Here is a 26,854-nt window from a genome sequence, read left to right as displayed (position 1 = left end):
TGCATAATCTTTAATTGTATTAATATTTAAAAAATTTAAAAGGAATCAAGCATAAGTAGGATTTAAAATATATATATATATATATATATATATATATATATATATATAAACATTCAATAAATAAGGGACTTTTCAATTTATTAATGATTTACTGTAATTTAAAGTCATGTAAACAATATTAAGAGAGACAAAAAATATAGGGGAGGTAGTCTATTGGTCTTTTAAAATTATATTTAAATAAAAAAGGTATATTTAACCAACATTTTAAAAAATATATAATAACTAATCAAAACTATGAGGATATTTTTTAGCAAACTGTAAAATAAAATGATATTAAATTAAGATTTGGAAATGATTAAAATAATTGTCTTGAATTATTTTTTATGTAATTTTTATGGATTTTGTCTAATTTTTAAAGGAAGAAAAAAAAGGTAATGAACTTGTTTTAAAGGAAGGCAATGAACACATTAAGAGAATAAAAAAAATTAAAATTTCATTGTTCAAGTCAAATATGATAAAAGGAAGAATGAATTTCTTGATTTTGAAATCTAGAAAAGTGTTTTTAGTCGTTTTTATGTTTCTTCTAATAGAAATTATATAAAAATGCTTTTAGTTGCTCTTCTCAGACTTATGAATTCGGAATTTTTTTATCATATTTTAAAATTTATTGCGAAAACTTTTACATATCAATTAAAATAATTCACTTCATAAGTTTGCAAAAAAAAAAAAAAAATAGTCGGTAAAATTTCTTAAGATAAAATTAGTTCAATTGTTTTTTCACAAAACAACTTTAACTTTGCCTACTGTATTAAATACTGATAAAATATGACACTTCGCCTTCCCTAATCATTCAAACTGTATCAGTTTTCCTTAATCTCATTCCCTCCATTAAAAGCTAACACACGACTAGTTGGTACCTAACATGAAAATATAAAAATAAAAAGTTGAATACAATATCGAAAACTTTATAACACTATTAAGGTCCAAAAATATATTGTTTAATGTTTAATTTTTTAAGCTCTTTTGAGTTCATCATGATCACTGATGCTTCTTGACACAAGCAACAAATATATAAAAAAAAGAATAAAAGTCTTGCAGTCAAAGAGTCTAATTAAGAATCATCATCATAATTACTTATTAAAACACCAATTTGTGAGCTGAAGCAGGCTTGGCCGGCCATGTTAATGGAGTGAAGCTACGAAAGGTTCAATGAAAATGGTGTATATATATATATATATATATATATATATATATATATATATATATATATATATATATATATATATAACACTGAAGCTACAATTAAGAGTATAACAGAGACCATTGAAGCTGAAGTTAACCCAGAAGAAGAGATATGAGACAAGCTGGTGCATATTCAGGGTTACTGTGTGGAGGGGTAGCTGGAAGGACAGGACCCCACTCTCTGCCCTTGGCAAGGATCAAGAAGATCATGAAGAAATCAGGGGATGATGTTAAAATGATATCAGGGGAGGCTCCGATTATCTTCTCCAAGGCTTGTGAGCTCTTCATTGAGGAACTTACTAGAAGGTCCTGGATCATCGCCATGCAAGGCAAAAGGAGGACTCTGCATAAAGAGGACTTGACCTCTGCAGTTATAGCCACTGATCTATTTGACTTTTTGATCACTTTGGTTTCCGATTCTGACACCCGTTCACCTGGTGTCACCACCACTACCATGGAGGTAGAAACTTTGTACTAGTCTTCAGCAACCTAAACACAACAGCAGCTACAGAATTTGAGTTCTATATATGGCTATGTAATTATTGTAATATACATGTATGTGTCTGTTGGTTACGCATCACTGTACTTGAATCAAATGAAGTTGTGCCATGATTTTTAATACACATATGGAAGTCTCACCTGGATTAAACATCAGACAATTTTATAATTTTATAAGCGAGTTCAAATTTTATTTTACAAATCGATTTTATGGAGTTGTTTAAGACTTTCTAACATGATATCAGAGTCTCAAGTTAAAACTAATCCTAACGAATTTTTTAGAACATGTTTTTTTACTCGCTATTGGACCGTTAACGGACTATCCATTAAATTTTAGTCTCACGCACGAGATAAACATAGAATATATTAAAAATACCACATGACTAAAAATAAGTCAATTTCATAATATATAAGTTATAAATCGGTTTTATAAGATTAAATTAAACTTAAAATCTATTTCTAATAAGTTGAGTTAGATTTAAAGTTTTCTTCTTTAATATATTAGTAGAGAATATAGATTCTCCCGTAAAGAAGGAAAATTGGGGTTTTAGGGAAGAAGTAGAGAGGGATTCTGGTAGTGACTAATAGAGAGGTGGATGAGAAAATCTCAAATTGATAGCTATGGTGAAGATAGTTGCAACAGTTGAAAAGGTACTGAAAAGTGAAAGTGACATAGAACAATCTTTCATTCATTAGATTGTAGGCTTTTCGTGGTCTGAGAATAGAATTATACTATTACCACCCCCTAAGTTACTATTTGAAGCTCCCAACCAAAGTGAATTATAGGTGGACGAGTCTAGCTAGTGTCTTGAAAAAAAATATATTTAAAATCGTAAAGAAAATGTTAAGACAATTATTGGTATTTTTATAGAAGATATTTATGATTTCTATAAATTTTATATGTATTTTTATTATTGATTATATTAAATGTTATAAGTATTTTTGTATTAATGTATAATAAGAAAAGTTGAAAAGCCGTTAATAATAAAGGTTAATTTAATATTTGGTAATATTCTTTTAAAATTACAACTAAATTAATTATTTTCATTGGAATATATGGAATGTGATTACGTTAGAAATAATATTTCTTAAAATGAACTTATGTCTTATTTATAAATTAAAAGTTCTTTCAGTTTAGTTTTTTCACGACATCATTTTAGCTTGTAAAAAAGTTTAATTATTTTACATACTTATTTCATGAATATATATATATTAATATCATAACACAAGATTTGATAAAAACGGAAAACTTTAGAACAAAAAAGTGTATTAAAGATTTATCTATAAAATTGTGATTGTGTTTACGTGAACGAGTGTGGAAGATACTTTATTAGATAAAATTGCATCAAATGTTTATTAAGATAGGTGTAATTGTATCTACTCAAGTGTGATTAGCACATTACTCAAAATATTTGCATTAAAATTTTTTGGAGACTATGGTTACCCCGCACACCATTGATATGTGTATTAATAGATAAAATTGTTTTAGAGATTAGCTCATAAAGGTGTGTTTTTTCTTACACAAATGTAAGCGACATATTAGTAAAGGAAATTATATGAGAGGCTCATCCTATGGTTGCAAATGTAGGTGATATGATCCTATCCAAGAAATATTATATTCGTTTGTTACTTTAAACCTTTTATTAAATATAAACAAGAAAATTAGATAAAGAACATAAAATTAGATAGAAATGGAGATGCTCAACGAGCTTACAAAACAAAGGAAATAAAGAAAAATTACAAGACTTGTATTTGTCTAAAAGCTATTGTTCAAGTGTGCTCCAAATCATAATCTTGATGTCCTTTAAATTCCAATCTTCATGGAACATCAATAGTTGGAAAGAAAATTGTTCTTCTAAGTTCATGGTCCTTTGAATTGCATTGATTCCTCCTCAAGTTCTTCATATATGAGATCAAGATAGTCCTCTATCGATAGGAGACGCGATACAAAAAATTGCATCAGTAGTTCTCCAAAAAGGTGTGTTTGTGACAACATGAGTGTGGAATGTGCACATATGTGTATTTATAATCATTGACAGACCTTCGATGTGACTAAGGGAAGCCACGACTCCCCCAAGTTTTCTAATTTAATTTATATATATATATTATAAAATTTTATTTATATTTTAAATTTTATTTATATATATATATATATATTATAAAATTATATTTATATTTTTAAATTTATTTATATATTATTATTTATATTAATTTTAGAAAAAATTCCCTCAACTTTTTTTCTTCTTTCTTTGGTTTCTCTCTTTTTCATACCTCTGTTTCTTTCTCACCTTCCCCTTTCTATCTTAATTTTCACCTTCAACTTCTTATCCTTTTTAAAACTAAATTGCACCACGGTGAAATTGAAGAGTTAAGGAACATTTTGGAACAATAAATTTCTTTTTATAAGTAAGTTCATTTTCTATCTTTTGAAGTAATCTATTTTCCTCTTGCATGTGGTAAATTTGTCTATTATGTACCACTTGTGATGATAAATTTATCTTTTTCTGAATATGTGAAAGGTGATAAATTTATATTAGAAAAATTATGATAATTAGTAAAAGAATTAATTTTTTTTCAAGATAAAGACTTGTGATGAAGATGAAAAAAAAACGTATCTATATCAGCTAAACTTGAGAAAAAATTTATATATAAAATATCTAATTTGGCCTCTTGAATTTTTTGTCCAAGTTTCTGCTATTATCTATAACCACGTGTGAGACACGCCAATAGAAAAAAATTATGTTAGAAAATTGTGTATATATATATATATAAATGTGATTGTACTTAGGAGAGTATAGGACATGCTAGTGGAGAAAATTACATCACATTCGCTAAAATAAGTTTGGTTTCACCAAAAATAGGTATGAAAAGATGTAAACTTTGAAATATTGCTCATTGTTAGTATTATGGTTCTGGTTGAAATATAGCCTTATCCTTGTAAAATGTGACCTAAAGGGACATTTCTTAACCTATATGAAAACCTTGCTTATAATTGGAGTGTAGTGTTACTCTTATGAATATGATACAATTATACCTTAACTAATATGAAAATGATTATGTTTACATTATACAAACTATCATATATGAAATTAAATCATCATGCATTTCACATATACATCTCATCTCAATGAAAAATCATCACATATCATCAATCATATATACTTCTTCTCAATTTAAGAGCTAATAAATCATAATTAATTTTCAATTGCATTAATATAATCCAAGTACAATAAATTAATCAAATATAACAAACAACAACAAATAATCCAATTTTAGCATTTAAAAGCATTCAAAACCTTATTTCTTTAAAGTTCATAAAATACTCTCTCCTTAACTAGTATTTGGCAAACTCAACAAATTAAAAATATGTTGAAATTAATTCGGCTAAAATTATGTTTGTTCAACCAAATATGTTAACACAACATTTGAATTTTGACTTCTCAAGTGGAAATTTCACTTGCCTATCAAATGACCATTAGAAGGCTTTATAAAAATAGTTTCGTTGGGGGAGATTTTGGCTTATTGAGTGACCCAAATATTGGGAGAGACTCACATAGAGAGATTTGACTTGTCAAATGACTAATCTCTTTGAGCTTTCGAGTTTTTTCATAAAACTAATTTCGTTCATCAAGAGTTTGGCTTGTCTAACAAACTAAAATATTACGAGTCTTATTTAAAGGTTTGCTCAATAAATAATGTTTTTTTAGCTCTCTAGATCTTAAAAAATTATATTTCACTTGGTAGACTCTCTAAACAATTCTACATAATTCATAAAGCTTTAAAGATAAATCAATTTTCATTTTATAATTTAGACGACCCATATTAACCCTTTCTTTTCATTTTCTTATCTCAAAATTGATATAGTTAATCAAAATAACATCAAACTAAATTAATTTGATCCAATAGACTACAAATTAGACTATCAAAGATATTCAACATATCAAATTAAATCAAACACACTAAACATGCATAAAATTCAATAATTTATGACCATTCCACTTCTAAATTTAAATTTTATATCCCAAAATATTATCAAACTTCATAATTGTTATTCTCACAAGATATAATACTCGTACACAAAAAAGCTCATTTAAACAATCTAAACACATTTTAATAATCCAAGACAAAAAGACTCATCTTATATTGAAATGAGTCACCTACGAGCATCACTCTACTCATGCATGCAAAACTTCTAAAATTTAATTTAAGAAAAGAGATAAAGATAAACTTACTCGTTTGAAATTTTTTATTGCATAGGATTATTATATTATACATTAGGATCTCTATGGAAAACTATAATTTTCACAAAAATGAACAAATAGTTCAGAAACTTAAAAAGAAATCAGAGTAAAAGAATAAATAGTTTTTAAGAGAAAGCGATTATTTTGAAATGAAACTTGAGTAATCAAATTTTCTATTTATAAGTTTTAACGTTTACATTTGAATGATAAAATATTTTTGTTCTATATATAAGAGATCACTTGCCTTTCTAATTATTTTCTAAATCTTTACAAAATTTAGATTTTGAAATAATATTAATAACATTTTATTATTTTATTTCACAGGTTCTGTCTAATATTAAGACAACTTATTTATGAAGACGTAGAAATGAGAAAAGATAAAATATTTTTTACATAAATATTTATGAAAACAAAAAAGATTATTATATTTTTTAATTTAAATTTTCAGATATCTTATGGAGTATAATCTATTGTGAAAAAAACATTATCGTAACAGTAGTTGAAGTGGTGGATTAGTTATATGATTGAAATGCAATGCTGTTAGCAGTTACAGATAAACATATATAAAATATTCCATCTTTGAAGCAAACACTAACAGTTCCATCATAGTTTTCTTCCGAGTTTCCAAAATGAGTTTGGAGAATGTTATGATGCTTCTTTTTATAACAAAAATACATAATATGGATATGTTTTTTTGTTACTATGGTTAGATTTTGATGTGGGAAGAAACAATAAAGACACATTTTTTTTGTCTATTAATAGTGTATATACTTTAGTTGTGATATTTTTTTTTAGTAAAGACACGTATGCTGCAGCCAAAATGGGTGGTGAACATGAAAACAAAAACACTGATTAAGATAAGTTATTGGATAAATTTATTTATAAGTAACCATATTTGAGAATAGTATAAAACTAAAATAATCAATTTTGAATCTGTGAATAAAAACTAAACTTATTCCAAATTCGAAAAATTAAATTCACATTTAAATCTGAATTAAAATATTTACCCGATTTAAAAACTTAGAGTAAAATATGATTATAAGTAACACAGTTTTTTTTAATAGATACTTTCTATTGAAAGTTAATATATACAAAATCACTAAATAAATGTATGTGAATAAATATGCAAAAATCAGAAAAGGTATGTGAATGAGAGAATAACGAATATACATATAGTTGTCTTATTTACAAATATGGACTCCTCAATTATAAACTCTCCATAACTTTCCCTTTCTCTTTTTTCTTTATTTTATAGATAACTAATTGTTTAATTTTATAGTTATAAAACCTTTTTTTTATTTCAATCTTGATATTAAAAACATCTTCTTTTAGTTAACATATTTTATTATATAGACTGAACGATATGCAAACTAAGGTGGATAAAAAATACTGTAACAATTTTAAAAATGTTTACAAGCAAAGACACTTAGATAAGAAAATCTTACAGTTTTTTAAGTCATATAAATTGAACTTCGATCTTTTAAAATACATTTAGAGGCATTCATCTCTTTCCCTAATAAATAAATAATAAAAGTGCCTGTCAAAGAATTATGTTGATTTTTTTTAATAAGATACATAATAATAACAGGTTCTTTTATGATTTTTAATATTTTATCAATTTTAATGATTTTGTAAACATTTTTTTAATCAGTGGAGGAGAATGGGTTAAATTAACTCATATAGAATCATTATTTTAAAGAGTACAACTGAAATGAATTTTAATCAGTTAGTAAAAAAAAAAGTTACGTTTTTGCATAGTAATCAAATGAATAAACTGCAGAACTGGCGTTAGCATATTGCAGTAGTTTGTTAAATTTAAGATTTAATCTTAACTTCAGACCAAACAATGTTTTCGTTTTTGTTTTTGTTTTTGCTTTGTTTATCATTTATCAGGCACTCTTTTCGGTGTGGTACTATGCAGAGCTTAAAACTTTACCAAATCTAATAATCTTCCTCTTCTCTCTCTCTCTCCTTCTTCTTCATCTCCCCATCCATGGGGTTCTCATGACAAAGCTTTTGGGGTTTCAATTTCAATTCATCATCTTTCTGATAAACGCTTGAAAAGAAAACCATGTCCATCATGAAGAACAATTTCAAAGACCCTGACCATTTATACTCTCCATGGAGCTTCTCAAAGCTCATGGCTTTCTTCTTCCTCTTAATCTCCATCTCCTACCTCTTCTACTCCCTCAGATTCGTCAGCCACACCTACGACTGTGATCAACCACCACCCCACATTCCCACCGTCACTCACCGTCACACATCCAACAACCCCCCACCGCCGGAACAAAAGACTCCGCCTTTCGAACAAACCAACCTTTCCCACATAGTGTTCGGCATAGGGGCCTCGGCGAAGCTCTGGAAGCAGCGAAAAGAGTACATCAAGATGTGGTGGAGGCCCAATGAGATGCGTGGAGTCGTGTGGTTGGAGCAGAGGGTGAAGACCGAACCCGGCGATGAAAATTCCTTGCCCTTGTTGAGGATCTCCGGTGACACTTCCCGGTTCAAGTATAGGAATCCGAAGGGGCATAGATCGGCGATTAGAATCTCGCGCATAGTGTCTGAGACTCTGAGGCTTGGGATGAAGGATGTGAGGTGGTTTGTGATGGGGGATGACGACACCGTTTTTGTTGCAGAAAATCTGGTGAAGGTTTTGCAGAAGTATGATCATAACCAGTTCTATTACATTGGGAGTTCTTCAGAGAGTCACTTGCAGAATATATATTTTTCTTACAACATGGCTTATGGGGGTGGTGGTTTCGCCATTAGTTATCCTCTGGCTGTGGCATTGGAGAAAATGCAAGATAGGTGCATTCAGAGGTACCCTGGTTTATATGGCTCTGATGACAGAATTCAAGCTTGTATGGCAGAATTAGGAGTTCCTCTCACCAAGGAGAAAGGGTTTCATCAGGTTAGAACAGAACTCTGTTATTCTGAGAATTTTTAGTTTTCATTGTTGTTTGGATTGTGGCATTGGTGTTCTTTGGCTTGTGACAAATTTAGGTTCCTAGGAAAAAAAATCTAGGAAAATAGGGTTAACATAGATAGAGAAAGAAAGTAATTGTGTCTGTGACTTCAGAATTCAGATATTGATTGACTCAGTCCATTCGTATGATTGGTAATGGAGAAAACTTGAACATTTAGAAGTGGTGAGAAAGTGGGTTAGTGAGAGTAGGAAGTGGAAGACTTTTAGGTTCATAGTAGTACATTTTTTCAGCTTAATTTTGACAATTTTTGACAAAATGGTAGTGTAAAGTTTTGTCATTATTTATATAATTTCATGAGATATAAGATGTTATGTACAGAGACATTAAATAACTAAGTTTATATAAAAAAATTTGTTTAATTTTTAATTTTAATTTTCTTTGTAGTGTTTAATATTGTGTGTAAATTTTAAAAGCTTTATGCTATTGGGGTCAAGAGTGATTTATGCATGACAACAAAAGAAATATGTAATGGCTCGTAGCCGCAAGATGCAAAAATAGAAAACGACAGCCACCGTTAGATGCCAAAACGTAGATAGTAACAGATGATTTATTTTCTGGGTGCATAGGTGGACACATTTATTGCTATTTACCGATATTGTTGAAATTTAAAGTGGATAGTGTCAGAAGAAATTAGAGAGATTTAATCAAATTGTGAATTTATGTGGGAGCATTAAGGTTAAGATGAATTAATTAATTTTAAAAACTAGGTTATCTTTGAAATTAAATTATATGACCCATCATAAATATAAATTGACTTCCTTTTTCAAACCTAACCCATTGAACCCACCCTATCCATGACAAAATAAAACCTTGTTGATTTCAATTTGAAGTCTTTTTCTCCTTTACATTAACACTTTGTATTTATTGAATAGTATAAATAAATGTGATTATCGACGTGTCACACAACACACATTTTTCTGTGATCTTCTTAAGGTGCAGTTGAAGGAACCCACTTATGTTTTATTTAAAAATTTAATATCACACACTATAAGACACGTAGCATGAAAACATGGGCCACAATGTCCTCCGTCGTTCATAAACTATTGTCTTTTGTCGGTAGATAAGACCCTTCCTAATTCCCACTTACCCTACATAATTGTGTTGTTTGATCAAACCTTATTAATACTAACTAAAATTATACACGTGTACAAAGTCCACACATGTGTAAAGCCCACACGTGACTTCTGGGTATGGAAGCGGGTTTTCAAGAAATGTTTTTGGGTTGAGTGGATTAATTCTGTAATCTTGTGACGTATGAATGATTCTTCTTCTGATTTTGACATTGAATAATAGTTCGATGTGTACGGCAATCTGTTTGGGCTTCTGGCGGCCCATCCACTTGCACCGCTGGTGTCACTACATCACCTGGACGTGGTAGAGCCCATATTTCCAAACGTGAGCCGGGTGCGGGCTCTGAAGCGGCTGAGCGGACCCATGAAGCTGGACCCGGCCGGGCTCATGCAGCAATCTATTTGCTACGACAAGGCCCGGACCTGGACCGTATCCGTTTCGTGGGGATACGCGGTTCAAATATTCCGGGGAATTTTCTCGGCCCGGGAAATGGAGATGCCGGCGAGGACGTTTCTCAACTGGTACAGACGCGCCGATTACACGGCGTACCCGTTCAACACCCGCCCCGTCAGCCGCCATGTTTGTCAGAAACCTTTTGTCTATTTCTTGTCAGAGGCGGTGTACGACAGTGCTGCCAATGAAACTTCAAGTTACTATATTCGGGTCCAGCAAAACCCCGATTGCAAGTGGAAAATGGAGGATCCGACCCGGATCAAATCGGTGGAAGTTCGTAAGAAAATTGACCCGCATTTGTGGGATAAGGTAACCTAATTCAAATGTGTTCATCATTTTCTAGCATTATTATGAATTATTTATTTGCTATTCAAGTGAATGGAATGAGAATTTGGCTAAGGGTTTTGTTGGTTTGAGCAGGCTCCGAGAAGAAATTGTTGTAGGGTTCGACGCACGAAGAAGAAAGGAAGTATGGTGATTGATGTTGGGGAATGCAGGGGAGATGAAGTTGTTGAGTTGTAGTTATAGTTCTTTACATCAATTCATCATTCTTAATCTTAACTCAATCCCTTGGTATATGTAATTTTTTCTTCTACTTTATATATAATCATTTACTTTCTGCGTTTCTTCGCCTAGTGTAGACAAAGCTCAGTAGCTAGAAGTCTAAATCAAACTATAGTATTTTCCTTAAACGTTCATTGTTTTGCACCACAAGTTTAGGATCTAGATGTTTGGCACCAGGTCAAACTGTCTCATAATTCAACGCTTTTTTTTTTAGTTTATTCATTCCTATATAATAAAATTAGAATATACAAAACTTTGACCCTTCATTAACATTATCTGCATTCTCTCCTTCCTTTTAGAATTGTATTTTATACACCATTTGTGTTTAGTTAAAAACTTATCTGCAAGTACCGTGAGTTGCTGTGTTTGTTTTATCTCAATATGCAGATCGCCAAGGTGTGTTTTATTTCTCTGAATTAAGTGTTTTCTTTTTTTCGTGGGGAAAGCTTACTAAATGTTGTTTATATAAGGTTAAATTTCCTCTATTTATCAAGGAATATTAGTTTGATCTTAAATTTTTTGTTGTCTCAATTTGATTCTCATTTTTTTAAAAATGATTTATTAGAAAATGATTTATTTTGGTCTTTACCGTTAATTCAAAATTAATGTCATATATCAATTTATGGTATTTTTGAATATTTTTTAATTTTTTACATGTGTCACTTCAAAGTTGTGTCACATGTTAAAATGACTCAATTTGGTCTCTATATTTATTTTTAGTTTCAATTTAATCTCAATTTCTGTAAAAAAATGAAGTAATATTGTCCCTTCTTAAATTGACACTCAATTTAATTTTTTTATAAATCTTATGATGATATTTTTAATAAAATAGACATTTTTATTAAATATTTGTAAAAATATTTTTAAACAATTTTTTTTAGTTTTATTATTAAACAAAGTTAAACCCCAAACTTAATTTCAAAAATTAACAATTTTGTCATCATATATAAAGACTTCAAATATATTATACAAATTTAGTGAAAATTAAAAATCAAATAACTTGTCACACATCAGTTTAGGAACTAAATTTCAAGTTCAAAACAAAACCAAAATCTAATGTTTTGTATAGAATTTAAAGTTAATTTAAAATATTTATAGAGATATTTATTAAAAACATTAATTTTAGTAAGAATATCACCATAAGATTTATAAAAATGTAAATTGAGTGTCAATTTAAGGAGGGACAATATTACTTCATTTTTATAAAAATTGTGACTAAATTGAAACTAAAAACAAATATAATGACTAAATTGAGTCATTTTGACGCATGGCGCAATTGTGAAGTGACACGTGTAAAAAATAAAAATAAAAATTAAAAAATTAGAAATTAACACGTGACGTTGACTTTAATACCGTCTGGTCAAACTAACACGGTGATGACTAAATTAAATACCGTCTGGTCAAACTAACAGGGTGATGACTAAATTAAATACCGTCTGGTCAAACTAACAGTGTGAGAACTAAATTGAATCATTTTTTAAGAAAATGAGAACCAAATTGAGACAACGAAAAACTTGACCATTATAATATTACTTGATAAATAAAGGAAGCAAAGAGAGAAAAGAGTAATTTAATCTTTATATAATTCAGAAATCAAATTCTGACCCATACATATATATATATATATATATATATATATATATATATATATATATATATATATATATAGTATCAGTGGCGTTCACTGTTATTCGGTGTAACATAGAGTTAAATAAGATACAGAAAGCTAGGTAAGTATGTAAATGGATTTAACAACATGAACTTCAAGATCAACTAAGTGAATTTGTTTTTTACATTTGGTTTCGTTAAACCAACTTATTAGCTTCAAAAGAAAGATCACTTTCAACAGTAATGAAAGCTGATTCTAATTATCAGGCAACAGAACTCATTGCCAAAGGACTTGGATCCAGCGTTGCACAAGTGAGGAGTTCATGGTCTGCTATCAGAAGAGTCATATCCTCCTCTCTCAAGGTAACCCAAGCTTCTATGCCATCTCCCAACCTTGTGTCCACTAGCATGATAGTATTCGTAGACCTTGAAACTGAATCAGCTGAAACAGCACCATTCACCCATGTGGGTTTTCCCCACCCAAAATCAGCCTCGTAGAACCCAAAATTGCACCAACTAGTAAACCCAAAATGATCACTCTTTGATCCCATCTCACGTATTGCCCCGAAACTCTCCTGCATAATCGACCTTCCCTTATCACCTCTCAATTCTTCAACAAATTCCTTATCTACTCTTGATATTGCAGTCCTCAACTTCCCCACCAACTCCACCAACCCCATCTCATCAGCGTCTACACTCTCTGCAGCTATCAACCAAATAATATTTCCCATGGCATGTTCAGGACACAGAGCCTCGTCCATTTTCCCCCTCAGGTTCACCACATGAGTAACAAAAGAAGGCCTTTGGGTACCAAACCGTGCCTTCGACACACCCATGAGGGACTTCCACAGCATAGCAGAAACCATCTGCAGACGTGTGGAGTTTTCTGTGCCTGCTGTTTGAGCCTTGAGTGTGGCTATAGCTGAGTTTCTAAACAGAAACCTCCTTGTGACCCACTTGCCTTGTTTGCAGATGGAAGCCCACGTCCTCATAGATAAGTCTCTAAACCAGGGACTGTTAGTGGGGAAGAGAGAAGGTGCAATGAAGTTTGGTTGGGTTGATTGGTTACAACCCTTGGCCCTTTCTGTCCACCCTTTGATAAAGGTGCTTAGTGAAGCTCCGTCTATGATCTTATGAGAAACGCACATGCCAATGGCGATTCCCCCACATTCAAAGATGTTCACTTGAATTTTAGTGACATAGGTTCCTGAATTTGATCCTTCAGAAACAAGACCAACAGGAAGAAACTTGTGTAGTGCGGTCATCTGGGGTTGGAGTAGAAATTCATGAAGAGGGCATTTCACTCGGGCCAGCACAAAATAAGCACCTTCATCGTTGCACTCAATGGATAGATCCTCTTTGATTTTGCCACCTAGAGGGTAGAATTTGGTTAGTGTCTCTGATAGAGATTTTTTCAGCAATTCTAACCTCTTGGGGACTTCAGAAAGGTGAGTTGTGTTAGTCTTAGGTGAGGTGTAGAACAGGATTATTGGAACATATGGCGATGGGATAAGGTGATCCAAAACGGAAAGCCTGAAGAGTCTAAGGTGAGAGGGTGTGGGAGAAGATGGTCTAATATCTTCTCTAGAAATTATTTCTACGTCAACCTTCATCCTCTTTTTTCTGCTTTTCGTTCAATAGTTTGTGCTTAAATGGTTACCCTTGCCCCTGTAATGATTTATATAATATATTACACTCGTGCGTATCCACGAGTCCTTTTCTTTATTTATTCAAAGTTGAATTTATAGAAATAATATTATAATTACTTTTATATTTAAATAAATAATTTATTTACATTATTGTAGGTAATTCTTATAAAGTTTAAATACTCTTTTAGTCCTATTTTTGTTGTGTTTATTCAATTTAATTCTCATGTAGTTTAAGTGTTTAATTATGTCTTAGTTTTCATCAATTTTGGTTAATTTAATCATTTTTGTTAATAGCTTTTAGATAATTAACAGATATGAACTCTCTATACCAAATGTAAGTTTGTGTTTTTTTATTTCTAATTTTTTTAATTTAAAAAAAATTTACGTGTTAAATCAACATTGTGTCACGGTTCAATGTTAATACTATGTTTAAATTCATTGTTATGTGTCATTGTCTTTTATTGAATTCAGTTTTCATATTCGTTATTTTTGTTCAATTCAATTCATTTTTTTTATAAATGGAACAATTTTGTCCCTTCTAACTTAAAACCAAGTTTAATTTTATTTGAATGTTATACTAATATTTTTATTAATTATTTTTGAATTTTAATTATAAATTATTAGATTTAATATTAAATATTATATATATATATATATATATATATATATATATATATATATATATATATATGGTGGAACAGGTCAAACTTTCATGTGGAAAACATTGTCAACAACTATAAGAAGCAAATGAATGATTGTTATAAATGTAGCTTCAAGTGTGATTGCTTCTTTACTACTTCCTGATGGAAAAACAACACATTCAACATTTTGCATACCAATATTCACTAGTGCATTTTGGACTTTCTAACTCGAGCTTTATGCCTCGGTTATAGCGGAAACGAGGCATATAAACACGCGGTGGCAGTTTTGTAATTTATGCAATGCTTTATGCCTCGGTTGTTATTGACCCGAGGCAGTAAAGCAAGTTTATGCCTCGGTTGTTATTGACCCGAGGCAGTAAAGCCAGTTTATGCCTCGGTTGCTACTAACCTGAGGCAGTAAAGTGTCAGCAATTTTTTTTTCTTTTTTTTTTCGGACTCTATGGTTTCAGGTGTTAGGACCCGAGGCAGAAGATGGTGATATGCCTCGGTTTTCAATTGAACCGAGGCAAAAGGTGGGATAAAAATCTTCAAAACCAAAAACATTCCATCTCCTTCCTCTGGTGCGAAAAAACCCTAACCCTCATATTTCCCTCTTCGATCCTCTGCGTAAGTTTCATCAGAGAAGTGTAGCAATGGAGTGGCTAAAACGTTGCATTCTAAATGGGTTCGTGATGTTGTTGTGTTCATGACTTTGGTTGCGGTGGTTATGAAGATCTGATGGAGGCGTTGCTATGTAGTGAATCTCGCGATTAGGGTTCGTGATTGCTTGGTTCAGATGTTGCAGCGTTGAGTTTTCTGGCGTGGTGGATGTGTATTGGCTAGGTCCGTATTGGTTCGTTTGCGTGGAAAAATCCATGGCGCGTTCTGGATTCTGGGTTCATTCCGTCTTGCTGCAACGGGATTTTGGTGAAGAATTGGTTCGTTTCATGAGTGCAGGACCGTGAACGAAGCTACACTAATGGTGGTTCGAAGGTATTGTGTCGTTCTTGATATGCCTGTGGTCACACTTCTCGAGTTGCTCGATCAGCACTGTTTCGTCGTCATTCGTGTGGTGAAGATGGTGTGGAAGGTCGGAGAAGATGAGAGAAAGTTCATTTCTGCAATTTTTTTTTTAATTTTTAACGTATATTATGCCTCGGTTGCCATCAGAACCGAGGCAGTAATGATGGGATATGCCTCGGTTGAGAACCGAGGCAGAAAGATGACCCTTTTTACCTCGGCTGCATATGCCTCAGGTCTTAAACCGAGGCCAAATGACCAAAATAACCGCGACAGAATGTCTTTCCTGCACCAGTGATTGATCAATGAGGAATCAATTTGCAACATCAGTCAAGGTAGTCTTCGTACTTAGCTCCTAATAGAAACCAAATTGATTATATAGGATGAAGAACCGATGATGAATAAACTATGCTTTGAAGCATTTGATAGAACATTGAGGGACATTATGAAAAGTGTTGATCATGCAAAGCAACAAAAACCATTTGGTGGTAAAGTGGTTATTTTGGGAGGAGATTTTAGGGAAATTTTTCTTGTGGTTAAAAAGGGATCCAGATATGATGTTAGATCAACAATAAACTATTCTGAATTATGGAAATATTGCAAAGTGTTGAAACTGACAACGAATATGAGATAAAATACCGCCACAAAGCAAAATGCAACAAATATCAAAGAATTTGCTTATTTGATCCTCAAAATTGGAGAGAGAGATATGGATTTAAACGAAAATGGTGAATGCAATCTTGAAATACCAAAAGATCTTTTAATTGAAAACATTGAATTGCCTTTATTATCATTAGTTCAATTTGTTTATCCTGAATTTGAGGTGAATATGATGTCTCTTAAATTTTTTGACGGTGGAGCAATTCTATGTCCAACAATTGAATCTTTATAGCAAGTGAATGACTTCATGTTATCCTTCATAAATAGTGAAGAAATTACATACTTAAGTTCAAGTTCAGACACACCTTGCCAATCAGACGAGGATCAAGAAACTCAAGCCGAGTGGTTTACATTAGACTTCTTGGATGAAATTAAATATTCAGGCATACTAAATCATCGATTGAAGTTGAAAGCAGGTATGTCAATTATGCTTCTAAGAAACATTCATCAATCAAAAGGTCTTTGTAATGACACAAGGTTATAAGTTAATAACTTGGGCAAAAATATGATTTCTACTATAATGAAGGAAAAAAACAATGGTCAAAAGATATTTATACCAATAATGAATTTAATGCCTTCTGATTCTATATTACCTTTTAAATATCAAAGAAGACAATTTTCTCTAGCACTCTGTTTTGCAATGACAATCAATAAGAATCAAGGACAAGGGTTGGACTTTATTTACCATATCCAGTATTCCCACATGACCAACTGTATGTTGCTATTTCTAGAGTCAGAATAAAAAAGGATTGAAAATCTTAATTCTCGACGAAGATGGAAATGTCAATACCACAACTAAAAATGTCATGTACAAACAAATCTTTGAAACTCTTTAAAATGAAATACCTACCCGATCTTGCATTACATATAAAGTATACAACTTATTTGAACTTTTATTTCAATTAAAAGCTATTTATATCAAAATTATGTTTTGAAATTATTATTGAATTAATGACAGCTGGAAGATCCATTTTAAATGAGTAATTTTAGTTTTATTTTATTCCGACTTTTTTCCTTTTGCATTTGTCATTTCACATTCTTTCTCCTTTTGGTTTTCCTCTCAGATTTTATTATGGAAAATGATATTTTAATCCACTTTTTTTCACCCACTTTTAACCCATTACTCTCATCACCTTTAGATCATCTATTTTAAGTTTTTGGAGTGATGTGATGTGATGATCTAAGGGTAATAAGAGTGGTGGGTTAAAAGTGGGTCAAAAAATGTGGGTTAAAGTATCATTATCCTTTTATTATGGAGATCCTTTCCCATTTTTAGTTTTCATGGGCATTTGCTTTTCCTTTTTGCAGTTTGGCAGTTTCGGTGTGGTTTTCTGCGTGACTTCCAGCGACTTAGGGAGCAGATTGGTTTGCTATAGTAGGCTCCGGTCCAATGATGTTCATTGTTGGGGGGTAAAAATGGTAGTCTTTTATGACTCATTCTACTTGAGAGTGAAGACGTGACAACTCATTTTTTAATAGAAATTTTTTAATAAATAAAACATTTCATAAATGTAATATAATAGAACAAAAGATGGAAAATTATACTAAAAATAATTGTTACAATAATTCAAAATATACTAGAATCAACAAAAGTAACATGAGCATAAAATAACCCAAGAGAAACATCACTAAAGACATAAAAAGTTGTGCAAAAGATTGTTCATCAGAGCATAAAAGGCATAAATAGTTCTTGATGGTTACTAGGGGCTTCTTCATCTGTTCACATCAAAATTGTTGATCATTGTAAAAAGAAAACACCACAAGAAAACAGAGCACATAAAGGAAGGGTAAACTAGTAAAAACAAGTTTTTAACATATAATAAGCAAGTTATAAAACACACACAACATGTGTTAGTAAATAATGGAAGACTCTCTAACTCGATTATCCGGATACATGTAAATAAAATCGGATTCACTGGAAACTTGTGGTGGCTCTACTGCTCTGTAGAATCATTGTCAATGGGTTTCACCCTACCATGTACAAGGTTAGTCCATGATCATCTAAGGCCATTATCCTGCCAGAGATTAGGACCTCTTGTTACTCTCACCATATGAACCCGTCTATTCTATGTGAGTCTGACTAATCCATTAGAGTGTCCAGATGTAACCTTACTTGAATCCTTAAGTCATTACATACACTACTTTATCACCCAAGGGATTTCTCCATGAAATTCCCACACATAGTCAACATGTTATCTCAAAACATTATTATCTCATGCTAATCACATTAAATATAGTCTCAATACACCACATCATACATGCACAACATTATACATCATACTCTTGAGGAGTAAAACAACCAATCATAGAAGAAATCAAGCAATTAAGCACTTCCCTGCACCTATCTCGAATCTTGCTCAAGCTAGAAGCCATCGCTTAAGCTAGGCATTCTCGTCTGGACCAGAGCTCGAACAGAGGGCATTGTGAGATTCTACGAGTTCTCGCTCGAGTGAGATTGTTCTCGCTCAAAGCTGAAGCTCCTCGCTTAAGCGGTAATCCAAACAGAGGCAAGGTTGAGTTTTTTGTTATTCTTGCTTAGGCGAGGGTTGTTTGCTTGGACAAGAATAACAGGTTTCTCACCTGCTCATGCATGCAAACCGAGAAATCCAATCCAAACCACATATACTTCATTTTTCACACAATTACAAACATCAAACCAACATTTCAAAATCGATTCAGAACCAAAAACATGCAAGACACTTAAAAAGCTTTAAACTCTACTTTCCCTTACCTTAATACTTTGGCTTTTTTGTTTTTCTGGGTCCTTTTGACCGGTTATTTGTAAAATTGGGTCGTTTGAATTTTTTTTTGTGAAACAGGGTTAAGTCGTCGTGGAGGAGGACGACATTAAAGACGAAGTCGTCCTCTCCCTGACCGGTTTCATTTTTTTTTTCAAAAAACCAAAATCGTCATATGCAAACACGGTTTCTAAAATCTGAGATTGAAATCGTCCTTACAACGGACGACTTAACCCTCAGCCCCTCCTTAACAATTCTGATGTGTTGAATAGACAATTGGGTTGACCATTTTTTCCCTCAGGCTCCAAAAGTTTCATTCAAGAAGCCTACAGGAGTGTGAGTGTTTCTGGGCACAAGTTCGTGGGGTGCCAAATGCCCTATGGCCTGCAGATAACGCGATCGGAGCATGTGGAGGATCCGTCGAGGAACGTGGAGTATCTTTCTTCGAGGAACGCGACAATCATGGGAAGCAGGAATGAACATGCGCCAACTTCACAGCCGATGGAAAAAAAATTTAAAAGTGAAGTCGTCAGCTGTGAAGACGACTTCAACTTTAGATTTTCAAAAGTCGTGTTTGTGCATGACGACTTTATTTATTTTTTTTTTAAAAAAATAAAACCGGTTTGGGGGAGGACGACTTCACCTTTAATGTAGTCCTCCCCCATGACGACTTAACCCTGTTTTACAAAAAAAAATTCAAACGACCTAATTTTACAAATAACCGGTCAAAAGAACTCAGAAAGACAAAGAAACCAACCCAGCACGCATACAACTTAAGGAGTTGACAAACAAGAATAAAGGGAAAAGAGAGTGAGGTCCATGTCCATAATCCAAATAAGACCAAAAATTTCAAAACTAAAAAACAAAAGAAAACAGAAATTTGGAGTTACGTGATTTCAAAACTAAAAAACAAAAAAAAAAACTGAAATTTGGAATTCAACTTACGTTGAAGAAGGAAATGTTCAATTTGTTCTCTAGAGAGCTCTACAACAATGTTAGTTTCAGCCAGCCTCATTTTGAAGGAATGGTAACAATAGAAAAGGGTAGAACAACAACTCTGAAAAGTGGAGAAAATTGAGAAGAAAATAGAGCAGGGAACCGGAAGATTTAAAAAAAAAAAACAAGTGGGTTGACTTTGCCATTTTTAATTTAATTGGGCCCAAAATTTTTAAAATAAAAAGTGGGTTTTCCAGAAAATATAGTAAAGAATTCTAAAGAGATTAATTTATCTCGTAGCTAACCCGTGCTTAGATCAATGCTTACGTATCATATATCACATATACAAATGGATACTGAAAAAAATAAGTTAACCTATTCAAACGATCTAAATAATTACAACAGACTTTTATGTTATTGTTTGTTCATAAGCTATGTCTCTATGGTTGCAGGAGTTACTCATGCCATATTTTAAAGAATAATTTAATCTATTTGTTTTTACTCATTTTTAATTTATTATTTTTATTATTTTTAGATTATCACATCATATTATTATAAAAAATTAAAATAAATAATCTAAAAATAATAAAAATAATAAATTAAAAATGAGTTAAAAAAATGGGTTAAAATATCATTTTTCTATTTTAAACCTTCTCATGTGAATGAAAATCATCTTTAAGTCAATAGTCCCAGTTCCCTTATTTTCTCGGCATACTCTTCTTTTTTATCTATACATACTTGTCCTCCAAAGACCGCTGCCAAATAGATTTCATCATTGTTGGGAGAAAAATTACATACAATTGCCATGCCTGTAAGAAACGTGTTGTCTATTTCTTGTCAGAGGCAGTGTATGACAGCGCTGCCAATGAAACTTCAAGTCATTTTATTCGGGTTCAGCAAAACCCCGATTGCAAGTGGAAAATGGAGGATCCGACCGGGATCAATCGGTAGAAGTTCGTAAGAAAATCCACCCGCATTTATGGGATAAGGTAACCTAATTGAAATGTGTTCTTCTTTTTCTTGCATTATTATAAATTATTTATTTGTTATTGGAGTGAATGGAATGAGAATTTGGCTAATTAAGGGTTTTGTTGGTTTGAGCAGGCTCCAAGAAGAAATTGTGTAGGGTTCGACGTGCAAATAAGAAAGGAACTATGGTGATTGATGTGGGGAATGCAGGGAGGATGGAGTTATTGAATTGTAGTTATAGATCCTTTACATCAATTCATCATTCTTAACTCAATCCCTTGGTATATGCATTTTTTTCTTCTACTTTATATATAATCATTTACTTTCTGCGTTTCTTCGCCTAGTGTAGACAAAGATGAGTAGCTAGAAGTCTAAATCAAACTAGTATTTTCCTTAAACGTTAATTGTTTTGTTCCACAAGTTTGGGATTAGATGCTTGGCACAAGGTCAAAATGTCACACAATTAAACAGTTTTTTTTTTTTTTTTTTCAGTTTATTCACTTCTATATAATAAATCAGAATATACAAAATTTTACCCTTAATTAACATTCTCTGCATTCTCTACTCCCTTTTTAGAATTGCATTTCATACACCATTTATGTTTAGTTAAAAACTTCTCTGCAAGTATCGTGAGTTACTATGTTTGTTTTATCTCAATATGCAGATCGCCAAGGTGTGTATGATTTATTTTTCTGTATTAAGTGTTTTCTCTCTTTCGTGGGGAAAGCTTCTGAGTAAATGTTGTTTATATAATTCAGAAATCAAATTCTGACCCATACATATATACAGTATCAGTGGCATTTACTGTTACTCAGTCGAACATAGAGTTAAATAAGATACAGAAAAACTAGGTAAGTAGGTAAATGGATTTAATGACATGAACTTCAAGATCAACTAAATTAATTTGTTTTTCCATTTGGTTTCGTGAAACCAACTTATTAGCTTCAAATGAAAAATTACTTTCAGTAGTAATGAAAGCTAATTCTAATAATCAGGCAACAGAACTCATTGCTAAAGGACTTGGATCCAGTATTGCACAAGTGAGGAGTTCAGGGTTTGCTTTCAAATGAATCATATCCTCTTCTTCCAAGGTAACCCAAGCTTCTATTCCGTCTCCCAACCTTGTGTCCACTAGGATGATAAGATTCATGAACATTGAAACTGAATCAATTGAACCACCACCACTCACCCATGTGGGTTTTCCCCACCCAAAATCAGCCTCGTAGAACCCAAAATTGCACCAGCTACTAAACCCAAAATAATCCACTTCACTCTTTGATCCCATCTCACCTATTGCCCTGAGACTCTCCTGGATAATTGACCTTCCCTTATCTCCTCTCAATTCTTCAACAAATTCCTTATCTACTCTTGATATTGCAGTCCTCAACTTCCCCACCAACTCCTCCAACCCCATCTCATTATCATCCACACTCTCTGCAGCCATCAACCAAAGAACATTTCCCATACCATGTTCAGGACAAAGAGCCTCATCCATTTTTCTCCTCAGGTTCACCAAATGAGTCACAAAAGAAGGTCTTTTGGTACCAAACCGTGCCTTGGACACACCCATGAGGGACTTCCACAGCATAGCAGAAACCATCTGAAGACGTGTGGAATTTTCTGTGCCTGGTGTTTGAGCCTTGAGTGTAGCTATAGCTGAGTTTCTAAACAGAAACCTCCTTGTGACCCACTTGCCTTGTTTGAACAACGAACCCCACATCCACATAGATAAGTCTCTAAACCATGGACTGTTAGCGGGGAACAGAGAAGGTGCAATGAAGTTTGGTTGGGTTGATTGGTTACAACCCTTGGCCCTTTCTGTCCACCCTTTGATAAAGGTGCTTAGTGCAGCCCCATCAAGGATCCTATGTGAAATGCACATGCCAATGGCAATTCCCCCACATTCAAAGATGTTCACTTGAATGTTAGTGACATAGGTTCCTGAATTTGATCCTTCAGAAACAAGACCAACAGGAAGAAACTTGTTTAGTACGGTCAACTGAGGTTGGACTAGAAATTCATCTAGAGGACATTTCACTCGGACCAGCACAAAATTAGCACCTTCATCATTGCACTCAATGGACAGATCCTCTTTGATTTTGCCACCTAGAGGGTAGAATTTGGTTAGTGTCTCTGATAGAGATTTTTTCAGCAATTCTAACCTCTCAGGGACTTCAGAAAGATAAGTTGTGTTACTCTTAGGTGAGGTGTAGAACAGGATTATTGGAGCATATGGCGATGGGATAAGTTGGTCCAAAAGGGAAAGCCTGAAGACTCTAAGGTGAGAGGGTGTGGGAGAAGATGGTTTAATATCTTCTCTAGAAATTATTTCTACTTCAACTTTCATCCTCTTTCTTCTTCTTTTCGTTCAACAGCTTGTGCTTAAATGGTTACACTTGCTTCTGTAATATTAATACATATATACGTGTGGAGGGGCTAAAAGTCTTCCACAGTCTTAGTTGTGAAAGTTGATTTTGCTAGCACAGGAAGAAAATTTCCCAAACAAGACAGCCACACAATTTGACATGTGCATATTCTGACATCTTTGTTAGAATCATAAATGTTGAACACCTTCAAGAGTGATGCTTTCAAAAGGGATAGTCAATAGTGGCGTAGAATGTTGAACATTTTTTTTTTCACAGGTTAATGTCGTATAAGAAGAAATATGATCTTTAGTGGGGTGAAATCACTACTTCGAAATATTCCATATTTGAACCTATGTGTTAATTCATTAAATATTTAGAATTAGTTTGATTGATAGTTATGTTAGAATTGAAAGTGATTAAAAATGAAAAATTTTAATATTTAGATTGCATGAAAATTTATAAAATTCAGATTTTGTGTGGACTCAGAATTCTATTCGAACATACTGGGAGCTATTGTCTTCACTGTCATTATTTACGAAGCTAGACAAAAGAAAAGGCATTAACTTGTGTTTTTATATTTGTTTACATTTTTTACAATGTTATCGTATTTTTTACAACATTATTTTGTATCACTATTTTTATTATGATATCATCTTTCATTGAGTTAAATTTCAGATTTTTTCAATATTCTAAATATATGATATTCTATTTTTTATCAACAAGCTTTCAATTAAAAACAAAAACAGAAGTATAATATGCATCACAGGTACATAAGTTCTATAATTGTAAAATTTATTATGCACTTATATCTAGAGTGTAATATATGTTTTAGTAAGTGAAAATTGTATTAAACATTTTTGATATTTTTGATATGTCAAACAACGATCTAGGCCTACATATGATTTATTTATATCTTTTAACAAGTTTAAGCTTAAATATTAATCTAAAACATGCAAAAAAAAAGTTTAATGTTATTGTATTAAAATAATTATATCTAGTATAAAAGTTTCACATAAAAATAAATTTCAATTTTCCATCCAAATTTAAAAATTACAAATATATTTAATTTTAGTATACAAGTTTAAGATAAGGATAAATTTTAATTTCACATCAAGTTTAAGAACTACAAACATATTTAATTTCATTTTAAATTTAAGCACGATTGCACCTATAACATTTATTATACACTTATAATGCATAACATGATTTTTCTAAATTTAAAATATAATAACCTAGACTTTTAAAATATTTTTTCATTTAAATTTCATTACTTTAAAATATGATTAAACTATTCACACATAATATTAAGATAACATAATAAAAATGTAATATATATATATATATATAAAATATGAAACATTTTTAATTACTCATAGGAAATATAATAAAAATTGGAGATTATTATTAATAAGCATAAGTTGGAGATTATTAATAAGCATGTTTTCGATTTTAGCCCCACGAATTTTAGCTAAGAAATTTAATTAAGAGCATATTGTAATATGTTTGAGACCCACTTGCTTTTAATTGCTTAGACAACTTCATTGTAATATGTTTCATTGTTGATGATTTTAAGTTTGATTTAAATTTATATTGTTGTTAAGCATGTTATTAATATCACAAGTCAATGAAATGAAGGTAATGATGACTTTTTTTATACAAAACTATCAAGGACAATTGACTCGTGATTTTTCTGTGTTTCATTCATCATTGGTAATATTTAAATTTTAAGTATATTAATATATATTTTATACTGTGAAAAATGTTACTAATTATTATTATTTTTAATGTTAGGTATTTGATCAGGGGAGTGTTCCCAACGGAGAAACAAATGACTTAAATCAAGATTGATAGTTGAAGAATCTTATTAGACTTTCATTTTATTTGACTTTATAACAATTAGAACTTTTAAATAAAGATATTGTAATATTTCACTAGTTTGAACTTTTAAACTTTATTATTTACTTTGAACTTATAGACTACGTTCCTTATTTTTATGAATGTTATATCTAGTTATAAATAAATATCTAAATGTTAGAATTTTTGTTTATCACATGTTTTATGAATTATATGCATTCAAAAAGTATAACAAATAAAGTTAAGGGAATTTGAAAAGTAAAAACATCAATATATAATGAATTGCATTGCAGGGGTAAAAAATGGACTTTCAGTACTATTGTATAGTATAAAGGATTTAAAGAAACATACAAAGAATAGGTACTAAGAGTTACAAAACCGTAGTAGATACTAGGGGTTCCAAAATCGTCGGTAATTACTAGGGGTTTTAAAATCACAGGTAAATACTAGGGGATTTAAAACTACCAGGCTATGATGCACCTATACTTCAACTTAGGTCACGTATCCGTGTCCGACACGTATCCGTATCCGATACTTTAAGATACATTATCGATACTTATCAGTTAAGTATTTAATTTACAAAGTCATAGTACGGTACAAGAAAATCTTTGAATAATGATTAATTTTAGTAACAAAAATAATTAGTCACTATATAGTGATCAATTTAAGTATCAATTTAAAAACTAAAAATTATTGGCAACTAAAATAGTTCAAAAAAACTATAATTACTCTCTAAATTGATAATTAAAATAATTTTTATTATAAATTGATTTCTAAATTAGTCATTAACATTAGCTACCAAGATTTTGACTACCAAAATAATTGGTTTCTAAATTAGTCACTAACATTAGCTACCAAAGTTTCGGCTACCAAAATAATTAGTCTATAAATAGTCTCTAATTATAAAATCGGTCTCTAACATATTTTTGGTTACTAAAATTTGTCATTGTTTAAGAGTTTTCTTATAGTGATATTTTTATGATGACAATAATTTATATTTTTTATGTTGATAACTTTAGTACATATAATTTTAATTTGGATTAACACAATAACAATAATATATTTATTATGTTTTTAAGAATTATTATACACACTTTTCAATTTTCATATATCACGTATCGTGTCCTATTATTTTCAAAATAAACGTATCGACGTATCAGATACGTGTCGTATCTGATACACGTATCGTATCTGTGCATCATAGCTACCAGGGATTTAAAACCGCCGTTAATTACCAGGGGTTTTAAAATCACAACCCAAGGGTTTTAAAACTGTTGGTAATTACTATGGATTTTAAAAACTTTGGTAAATAATAGGGGTTTGAAACTGCCGGGTAAATACCAGAGGTTTCAAAACC

At 31.6% G+C, this 26,854-nt stretch overlaps 4 protein-coding genes and 1 long non-coding RNA gene across 5 annotated transcripts; 3 read left to right on the top strand and 2 right to left on the bottom strand.

The window, feature by feature from the left end:
* Positions 1–1,275: 1,275 nt before the first annotated feature.
* On the top strand, positions 1,276–1,893 carry LOC114167616 (nuclear transcription factor Y subunit C-4-like). Its single transcript, XM_028052724.1, has one exon. The coding sequence runs from the start codon at positions 1,355–1,357 to the stop codon at positions 1,718–1,720; it is 366 nt and encodes a 121-aa protein (XP_027908525.1). The 5' UTR covers positions 1,276–1,354; the 3' UTR covers positions 1,721–1,893.
* Positions 1,894–7,870: 5,977 nt separating this feature from the next.
* LOC114167411 lies at positions 7,871–11,118 on the top strand. The gene is made up of 3 exons (XM_028052497.1): positions 7,871–8,892; positions 10,262–10,801; positions 10,913–11,118. The coding sequence occupies exons 1-3, from the start codon at positions 8,053–8,055 to the stop codon at positions 11,012–11,014; spliced, it is 1,482 nt and encodes a 493-aa protein (XP_027908298.1). The 5' UTR covers positions 7,871–8,052; the 3' UTR covers positions 11,015–11,118.
* Positions 11,119–12,803: 1,685 nt separating this feature from the next.
* LOC114166583 (vinorine synthase-like) lies at positions 12,804–14,295 on the bottom strand. Its single transcript, XM_028051331.1, has one exon. The coding sequence runs from the start codon at positions 14,275–14,277 to the stop codon at positions 12,928–12,930; it is 1,350 nt and encodes a 449-aa protein (XP_027907132.1). The 5' UTR covers positions 14,278–14,295; the 3' UTR covers positions 12,804–12,927.
* Positions 14,296–20,987: 6,692 nt separating this feature from the next.
* On the top strand, positions 20,988–21,612 carry LOC114166267. The gene is made up of 2 exons (XR_003599885.1): positions 20,988–21,297; positions 21,413–21,612. It is a non-coding gene; the product is annotated as an uncharacterized LOC114166267 (long non-coding RNA).
* Positions 21,613–22,268: 656 nt separating this feature from the next.
* LOC114165584 (vinorine synthase-like) lies at positions 22,269–24,239 on the bottom strand. The gene has a single exon (XM_028050170.1). The coding sequence runs from the start codon at positions 23,622–23,624 to the stop codon at positions 22,269–22,271; it is 1,356 nt and encodes a 451-aa protein (XP_027905971.1). The 5' UTR covers positions 23,625–24,239.
* Positions 24,240–26,854: the final 2,615 nt, after the last annotated feature.

This window comes from Vigna unguiculata, chromosome 10 (assembly GCF_004118075.2).
Source record: "Vigna unguiculata cultivar IT97K-499-35 chromosome 10, ASM411807v1, whole genome shotgun sequence".
Taxonomy (NCBI): domain Eukaryota; kingdom Viridiplantae; phylum Streptophyta; class Magnoliopsida; order Fabales; family Fabaceae; genus Vigna; species Vigna unguiculata.
This window is presented reverse-complemented; position numbering and strand designations above follow the sequence as displayed.